General features: G+C 41.6%; 1 protein-coding gene across 9 annotated transcripts in view; it reads left to right on the top strand.

The window, feature by feature from the left end:
• Positions 1-10,000, top strand: part of mapk10 (mitogen-activated protein kinase 10) — a 49,871-nt gene that overhangs the window by 28,791 nt on the left and 11,080 nt on the right. For 6 of the 9 annotated variants that reach the window (XM_060891020.1, XM_060891025.1, XM_060891026.1 and 3 more), the window contains exons 6-11: positions 960-1,098; positions 1,672-1,837; positions 2,205-2,276; positions 6,959-7,141; positions 7,828-7,952; positions 8,569-8,592. In XM_060891020.1, coding sequence (XP_060747003.1) covers positions 960-1,098; positions 1,672-1,837; positions 2,205-2,276; positions 6,959-7,141; positions 7,828-7,952; positions 8,569-8,592 — 709 coding nt within the window. Of the gene's footprint in view, positions 1-959; positions 1,099-1,671; positions 1,838-2,204; positions 2,277-4,972; positions 5,045-6,958; positions 7,142-7,827; positions 7,953-8,568; positions 8,593-10,000 lie in introns of all 9 variants that reach the window. The other 3 variants (XM_060891021.1, XM_060891023.1, XM_060891022.1) reach the window with 3 other exon arrangements.

Below are 10,000 nucleotides of genomic sequence, written 5' to 3'. Positions count from 1 at the left end.
AAGAATATGAAGAACTGAGCTAGGAGTGTGTGACCTGTAAAAAAACAACACACTCAATTTTTATTCATCTTGAGTTACGTTTTAACGTCATACATTGTACGTCGACGATACCTGATGATACACGCGTCCGTAAATGTTTAATAAACATTGAAAACACGCTTCCTCTGAAACACAACAAAGCTCATGTGTTCCATCTGCTGCTCCTGCTGCACCACAGGGAGATGGAACACAATGCAGTCTGCACCCTTCCGCATACATGAGCTCACAAACGCTAGCAGAAACACGACGAACACATTTTTATTAAAGCAACGTTTTACCGTTGTTCATTTAGCATAAAAGAAGGATGTATCCATAAACCGATGATGAACGTCTTCTTACAGAAAAATACACCAGGACCAATCAGAAAGGAGAATTTAGCATGAGTTTGTTTAAGATTTTAGACAGCTTCGATGGCTGTGTGGCTTAGTGGTTAGCACGTTGGCCTCACACCTCCAGGGTCGGGGGCCTCCGCCTTGTGTGTGTGGAGTTTGCATGTTCTCCCCGTGCCTCGGGGGTTTCCTCCGTGTACTCCGGTTTCCTCCCCCGGTCCAAAGACATGCATGGTAGGTTGATTGGCATCTCTGGAAAATTGTCCGTAGTGTGTGATTGCATGAGTGAATGAGAGTGTGTGTGTGCCCTGCGATGGGTTGGCGGTAGAAGATGAATGAATGAATAAATGAATGAATGTTATTTTAAAGCTCTGTAAGCGAATCGGTGTTAGACTCTCTGTGTTACTGCTGTTATTCGTCAGCTCCGCTCTCTCTGTAAGAGGCCGAAAAGATCTTCATCGATCTCCAGATCATCAGCGAAGGCTTTGTGCTGAGATAAGGAAGTGACTGCAGATGTCTCTGTGTCTGTTTGTTGTATGTGATTGTTATGACCTGATAATGTATCCTTTTTTCATGTACTGTCTGGTGTAGGTACCTGGTGATGGAGCTGATGGATGCTAACCTGTGCCAGGTGATTCAGATGGAGCTAGACCACGAGAGAATGTCCTACCTGCTCTACCAGATGCTCTGTGGCATCAAACACTTACACTCAGCCGGCATCATCCACAGGGTGAGATAACAAAATCCAGGTTGTAAAGAAAAAATCAAAACGAGCCTCTGATGCTCCGCCTACTAGCACGTTTAGTGCTTAAAGCCTTCGTCATTCGATCCACACGTGACACACCCACTTGTGCATAAGAGGGAAGAGAAATTAAACTCCACAGTAATCTATTGACACGACACAGCCGAGCGTTTTGTATGACTATATGCACCTATAGCATGTGTAACAAACTAGCTTCTAAACAATCCCAAAACTAAGTGAACACACGCTTCCTCTGAGATCCTCTAACAGTCAAACTGCTGCTCCTGCTGCATCACATGGAGGTGGAACAGACTCAGAGGAAAGCGCAGTCTGCCCTCTACGGCATACAGAAGCAGGTCTGACATCAACGTCCATCACTGTGCACGCTTTAAAAATGTTCCTCATCAGAATTTTAGCCTTCCTCAAAGAATCTTTTCACTGGTAGAAAATTTAAAAATTGTTCAGTCATAATTTGTTTGTAGACCCAGCAGTAGCAAGACTAGAAAGACGTCTGGTATCTCACTGTCTAACTTTAGCTAGCTTCCTGTTCCTCCATTGTAGGATTTGAAACCTAGCAATATCGTGGTGAAGTCAGACTGCACGCTGAAGATTCTGGACTTCGGGTTGGCGAGGACCGCCGGGACCAGCTTCATGATGACCCCGTACGTGGTGACACGGTACTACAGAGCGCCGGAGGTCATCCTGGGCATGGGGTATAAAGAGAACGGTAGGATGCAGTTGTGCTTGCTCTTTATTTGTGAAACCTTGAGAGTATGTGTGTGTGTGTGTGTGTGTGTAATGGCAGTCAGTGTATAGATTTCCTGTCACGAACAGACCGCTGGAGGTCTCACAGCTCCACACTGCCTTTAATTAGCGGAATAGTCGTTAGCCTCTGACTCCTCCAAGCTCACTAATTATATCGCTGAGCCGATTTAAAATCAGCGCAGTTTCACTGCACTTTCTCTTTTAACTCTTTTTACTGGTGACTTGCTAATGCTAACGCTATTGATAAAGCTAACCCCAGTACAACATGCTGTTTGCTAACTCTTCATTTCTCCCTCTTTTCTGTCTGCTTCCTGCTTCGATGCCTGCAGTGGATATTTGGTCAGTCGGTTGCATTATGGGTGAAATGGTGCGCCACAAAATCCTCTTCCCCGGCCGAGACTGTATCCTTACAAACAAACATACAAACAAACAAACAAACATACATACAAACAAACAAACAAACAAACAACAAACAAAAAAAGATTATTGTTCTTAGAAAGTATATGGATGTGATACAGCAAACTGATGTAATAAAATATTTAGCTGCATGCTAAACTGGAATAGAGCGAACTTTTAAGCTTCTATTAAAGGTGAGGTGCACAATCTCTGAAAGCCAATGTTTACATTTGAAATCACCAAAACAAACACGCCCCTTACCCAAATGGGTGTCACCTCTGTTTTGATAGCTCCGCCCACACATACATACTGTACGTAACCCAGGCAACTATTATGGCGGAACCTGCTGGGGCGGCTGGCCGAGGGGAGATTTTTATCAATAAATGAACACAATGAGTAATACTATGGTATTACACATGTGTTTTTGTAGTACTGTGTGTTGTAGCGTGAAAGGTTTAGCTCCGTTTCACGTGGAAGATGACGTTCAACACCTAGAACCCAAGGCAGACGTAATGGCAGGTATCCGCCATGTCAGTGTTTCAATCGCTTTCTGCTAATGTCAGACCTGCGCACTGAACACTCTCCGCCGCATATTGACAAGACACGCCCCTTTCTGCTCATTCGCTACATGTTTGTTTTGTTAGTCGGCCCGACTGAAGCATTTTTCAAACATCGTACACCCCACCTTTAAGCTTAACAAACATCAAGAGAAAGTGAAGAAACGACTTTTTATAGCTGCTATAATTTAAGCAATAAAAGGAAATGACAACAACAATACATGTAACTTTAAACAGATAAAAAATACAATGTGTTATTTTAGTTTAAAACACTTTAGTTTTCTTCCAATTTAGCCAGCTATAGCAAAGTCTCAAGGTGATATTTTATAATTATGGAAATCGAATAAGCCCTCAGGGATCAAACCCTCTGGATCATATTTTTGGAAAAATTAAACAGTCTAAATTTTTACATATATATTTTTTTACATAATTGTAAAGTCATTTTGATTAAATGGCTAGCTTCCTCGATCTCGTTAGAGTTAGCGTTAACCGCTACCAAGGACCTCATTGAGCTTTATATAATTAAAATTTTGGCTATAATAATTGTCATGAATTATTTTTAGCATTAAAGCTACAGTTTATAGTTTACAAATCTATTTGCATTAATCTAATCTCTGCTGAACGTTATCTGCTGCAGTTCGAGCCAGACTGCTCAGCTAATTTGTGTTACTGACTCCTTTAAAACAGCTAACACAGCTTTCTGTCCGTCCTAGCATAGCTGAATGCGCTGATTCTGGATTCATGAGCTAAATGAATTGTGCAGATAGCTAGCTAGTGGGAAAAAAAGGTTTTTACTGAAGTAGAGGACAATCTGGTGATTATTTTTCCAACTCTTGGTTCATGGATCTGCTAACGTTAGCTAACACCAAGTTGTGAACATTTGCAAGAACGTAGTTAAGTCGCTTCATCTGAGGGAATTTGTAGCATGTTTATACACATGAATTAATGCCTCTAATGCTCTCTCTCTCTCTGACACACACACACACACACACACACACAGGTGTACACCTCAATGTATACACTCCTTTCCAGTCAATATCACATGGTATTCATGAATAAAACATTATCCGTGCCTGCGTGTGTGTGTGTGTGTGTGTGTGTGCCTTTGTGTGTGTTTTTGTGTGTTAAGAATGAACAAGATGCTTAAAACATTCCAAAGTATATAAATATATTTCAGATATTCCTGAATTTCTAACCTGTTTTATCTGTATATTAAAGACACAGTCAGGATTAAGTAATGAATTTATTTACTTATTTATTTAGACACCGTACGCCATGTCCCCCACGCATTACCCTCCCCAACAAACACACCATAATACATACTGACCAATCCATTTCACTGACGGTATGACCGACAAATCATGACTGACGCCTGACGCTACATCTTTATTGGTTGGATGTTGGTGTTTCACATCGTGCTCCACATCACGCCCAATGTCGCGGTCCACGTTTTTTTTTGTTTCACATCTACACCCTGACGTTCTCCAGACCACCGTTTCTCCTCAGACTGTGTTCTGATAAACGTGAAAATAACTTTTACAAATATTGCCCAAATAATTGTGTGTTTCTAGTTCCCTGACAGTGGATTAATCTTGGCCATTCGGTCACTCACTGTTTCTGCTGTTTATTCTTTATTTCACAGCAGCTTGCTCGTGTAGCTCCTGTAACTTTCCACCAGCCTTCTGCTGGGTGGAATGTGTTAATTACGGTCCTGCTTGATTAGGTAATTGTAGAGGCAATACGATGTAATGTGGGGTTAATTGTGTGTGCGTGTGTGTGTGGTCTCTCACTCTCTCTCTCTCTCTCTATCTCTCACACACACACACACACACCATCATCATATAATTCTAAAGAAATATTTTTGATTTACAGTACCTGCATTGTGTGTGTGCGTGTGTGTGTTTGTGTTTGTGTGTGCATGCGTGTGTGTGTGTGAGAGTGAGAGATGAGGCACGTCAGACTTTTCACATTCTGCTGCCAATGCTGGTTCAGTGCTGTTGATCCCAATAGGCAGAGGAGGTGATTAGCAGTCACTTTCAGTCAGAAGGCACCACAATCTGATTAGCCTGTCATTTGTGAGTCTTTCTGACATGCATGCTAGTCAATCGTGTGTGTGTGTGTGTGTGTGTGTGTGTGTGCTGTAGTGGACATGTGGTCTGTAGGCTGTATCTTTGGAGAGTTGATAAGAGGGAGTGTGCTGTTCCCCGGCACCGATCGTATCCTTCAGACGCACTCACACACACCGTTACCGTTACATACTTAGCTAATGTTTAGCTGCCTTAGTAGCTTCCTAAATATTCACAATATAGCTCTTACCATGTAGCTACTCTGATAACAAACCCCATCCTTTATTTTCAGTGCTATAAAACCATAGCTAGCTAACTTCTAAAAATGTACCTCACCTTCTATTAGAGAGTTACAGTAGGACCTAACTAACAATATAGCGATGCTAGCTGTTAAGCTATTCATGCTAGCTACTCTTTCTTCCTCACAACATTACTAACGTTAGAATTTAATCACTGAGGATATGAATCACGAAAGATGTGATGACGTCTGTCTGCTTTCATGAAATATGTTTACAAGACGGTGATGGGTGGAAGAGAGAGAGTTGGGGGGAGCGAGGGAGGGAGGGAGCGAGGGAGGGAGCGAGGGAGAGAGTGAGCGTTCTGGCAGGATGAGGTAATGTGTTCTCGGATGCCCGTGTCATCTGTGGGATCATGGGAAACCAAGATAAAAAAACACAGTCATGTGACTCTCCAAAGGGACCCGAGCTCCCTGCAGCCACGCTGTTCTTGTTAGCAACGTATATTCTGGCCTTCTGTTGCTAGGCATCGACATTCACACACACACCAACACACACGTTAAGCAGACATGTTTATCACACCTTGCCAAAAATCCACCATTTAACAGCGGCAATGTCAGGTGGAGGATTTCAACCCTTAATCTCTCTCTCTCTCTCTCTCTCTCTCACTCTTTACCGCTCCTTCTTTCACGCTGTATTTACCCCCTCCTTCTTGCCCTCTCTCTCGCTCTCTACTCCAAATTGAAAGTCCTGGAGGATACTGAATAACTGTCAGAGCAGAAACTCGACAAAAGGTCTCCCTTAAAGAGCCAAAGAAATTAGCAATGCAGATGAAGCCCAGGATAAATCTTACAGAATGCTTCATTTGCCCCAGTTTATGCTACATGGCATCTTACAGCTCCTACAGCATCAGTACTGGGCCATTCATCCACACGTTTACTGTATATATGACCTGAAGACCACAAGGTCATGGAAAAATGTTCACGTGGGGTCTGGATATTTTTTTAGGGATGTATAAAAAAAAATTAAAAATTTGCCCAGAGAATCGTAAACAGCAGCCTTGTGTTTACATGGAGCAGTGAGCGGTGGTATGCAGTATGTTCTTGTACTGTATGCGATGCGATAGAAGGTTTTGAGGTCAAATCTCACAGTCACTTACCCAGAACCCATAACACCATAAAGCCTTTCAGTCTTTGTTTCTTCATCTCAGACTGGATCAAGGGGTTTGTATTCTTCAAGGCTTCATCACCAGGAGCTGAAATAGATCAGAGGGAGAGGTCAGGTAAAAAGAGAGATTTTAAAGGTCTCCAAAAAAAACACCCCTTGAAGCCAGAGCAGGGGGTAGTTCCTACAGACAGGGGCCTTGTGTCTGGGTCACCCATGTAACTCAATCATGTTTAACTTAAAGTAGTCACATGCAGCCATTTTGTAGACTTTTGTAGACCATGTCAAGGGATGGAGATCCCTGGACAGACCCAGGGTTTCCTAGAGAGACGACATCTCAATGTTGGTACTGGAACATGTGGGGATTACCCCAGAAGGCCATGGAGGCTGTGGCTGGGGGTAAGGAAGTGTGGGTGTGACTTGTAAAGAAGTGTGTGACTTCTCGCACTGAAGAAATGCAAAGATCCAGTTTTTTAGTTTATACTGAAAAATTCCTTTCAGATGCTTTAGCTCATTAATGTACAGAATAGTGAAGAAACCAAATTCACATCAGTGAAGCTCTTGAGTTTACACGATTAGTTGTGTTTGTAAAGGGTTGATGTTTGGGGCGTTTTCTTTTTTCTTTTTTTTTTGTCTTTTTTTCCCTAACTGTGGTCCTGCTCAGACATCGATCAGTGGAATAAGGTGATTGAGCAGCTCGGCACACCATCGCCCGAGTTCATGAAGAAGCTCCAGCCCACAGTGAGGAACTATGTGGAGAACCGACCTAAATACGCTGGTCTCACTTTCCCTAAGCTGTTTCCCGACTGCCTGTTCCCTGCAGATTCCGAGCACAACAAACTCAAAGGTAATCCACGTGTCTGTTCAATCTGCTTTGTTTACTGTCTGTGGGAGTAAAACACTCATTTCTATGAGCTCTTGTGCGATGAAGGACCACTAACACTAATTACTTTTCCAACACAATAAAATACTGCAGTCAAACACCTACTCGTGAAATAGTTTGGAATGTAAGGGATCGTTCAGTTGGTGCGTCATTGAGATTCTCTTGTGATTAGATTTAATCGTCAGGTACTGAGACGATACCATCCTGCTTTTGTTTCACCTTGAAGGTGCTAGGAGTTGTTTAAAAAATGAGTCGATTCCATTAAAAATGAGTCGAGTCCATACACAGAAAATGATTCAGCTCACAAACACAGCAAGCAACACGAACATATTTTGCTTTTTTTTTGCACACTTTAGATCTGTTTATTTCAGGAACTATTTGCCAAAACTGTGTAAACACTATTTCTTTCCAGTGTTGCCTAAAAAAAGATATACACAGTCCTGAAAAAAACAGATCTTTCACATTTAAGGAAGAAAAATTAGATTTGTTTGACTTCATCTTGTTAGCCGTTGTGGCTCATACGAGGTCCTATTAGGAGAAAAATCGAAAATAAAATGCCTACACTTCCTTAAATATTCAGCCCGTGTGTGAGAGAAGTGTGTTGACTTTAACATCTGTGTGTGTGTGTGTGTGTGTGTGTGTGTCTGCAGCGAGTCAGGCCAGAGATCTTCTTTCTAAAATGCTGATCATCGATCCTGCTAAGCGGATATCAGTGGACGAGGCTCTTCAGCACCCCTACATCAACGTGTGGTACGATCCGTCTGAGGTGGAGGCGGTGAGTATCAGATCCGCTGAGCGTTATCGATCAGCAAACCTGGAGTCATGCGTACAGTAGCTCGGTTATTTGACCCGATGGCCTCGAGACAGAACGGAGTGGGATGATTTTACATAAACCCGCCTACTGAAACACATACCAGCTTCACAAAATATATATACTTATATATATTTATATATCTAGCTGTATTTTAAGAAGCAAAATTTCCCCATAAGCTCACTCATACAGTACAGTACGTCTTAATTTACCCACATTCGAAATTCCAGCATGAGTTTCGCTTTAAATGCGAATGGAAAGTTAGAAGTTGCTTTAAGATTTTTTTTTGTCTATAATCTAATGCTAAGCCACGGTGAAAGTGAGCGTTACTGAAACCAAGCTGGGAAAGTGGAGATGGAGAGCGGCTCTGAAACGACCAAAACCAGACGTTTGACGTTTGATTGTGATTGTGTAACGTGTCAGGAGTACGAATGGTCACCTTGTCGCGTGAACTCCGGCTGATTTGTTCTCATGTACCGTAACTTTAATGAACATACAGTTAATAGAAATCTAACAAAATTTAACTCATCTGTTTGACTCTTCTCTCCCCTTCTCCACTGTCACACTTTTACTGATGAAGGCCAAAGATCTTCAGATATCCATGGTAAATAAAAATTTTTGGTCCAAGAATACGCTCTGCACCCACAAACCTCTCTCATCTCCAACAGATTTGTACAGATATTAATATATAGATATTATATAGATATTACAGATAAAGAGGCTACATGGGAAACGAATAGAGTTTTAGGGGCAAAGAGACGTAAGTAAAATAACAAGTGTCTTGGGAAGACATAATCTTATAATGTAAGTAGTTTTCGAATCGTCCGTAAAGGGCTGGTTGCCATGGTGAACATGGATGTACAGTATAATGCGTAGCAGCTGAGAAACATGACTGTCACTTGGTTGAATCGAGGTCACTCTTACTAGACTGACTGATATAATTCAAGATGATCTTCAGCTGTTTTTTCCCCCTTTACTTTTACTGTTCATGTAATTGATTCAAGGCTCTGAATCCTCAACACTCCTGCACGCCAACGTTCATCTTCAAACTACAGAATTCCATCAATAATCATCATCAAAATCTGATTCACTATCAAACTAAAGATAATTTTCTCCAACAAACAACATTGTCTAAAATCACCAGATTTCTTCAGCAAATCATTTATTAAACACCACCATTCAACCCCCAAACTCTGGTAATTTTTCATCACCAACCAAATCGATAAAACAGCAGTATGTATTGTTCATTGCAAGGAAAACAACAACAACAACAACAACAACATAATTTCTCTCAAAAAGCCACAACCATTGAAGACCAATCTTCACCATCGAACACCAACATTCACTATCAAACACCAACATTCACTATCAAACACCAACATATACCATCGAACACCAGTCTTCACCATCAAACACCAATCTTCACCATCGAACACCAATCTTCATCATCGAACACCAACATTAACCATCAAACATCAACCTTCACAATCAAACGCCAGCATTCACCATAAAAAACACCAACATACACCATTGAACACCAACATTCAACATTGAACACCAACATTCAACATCGAACACCAACCTTCACAATCAAACACCAACATTTACTATAAAAAAGCACCAACATACACCATCAAACACCAACATTCACCGTTGAACACCAATCTTCACCATCGAACACCAACATTCACCATCGAACACCAACATTCTCTATCGAACACCAACATTCACCATCGAACACCAACATTCACCATCAAACATCAACCTTCACAATCAAACACCAGCATTCACCGTAAAAAACACCAACATACACCATCAAACACCAACATTCAACATCGAACACCAACATTCAACATCGAACACGAACATTCAACATCGAACACCAACCTTCACAATCAAACACCAACATTTACTATAAAAAAACACCAACATTCACCATCAAACACCAACATTCAACATCGAACACCAATCTTCACCATCGAACACCAACATTCACCATCAAACACCAACAT

Source organism: Tachysurus vachellii, chromosome 17 (assembly GCF_030014155.1).
Source record: "Tachysurus vachellii isolate PV-2020 chromosome 17, HZAU_Pvac_v1, whole genome shotgun sequence".
NCBI classification, from domain to species: domain Eukaryota; kingdom Metazoa; phylum Chordata; class Actinopteri; order Siluriformes; family Bagridae; genus Tachysurus; species Tachysurus vachellii.
This window is presented reverse-complemented; position numbering and strand designations above follow the sequence as displayed.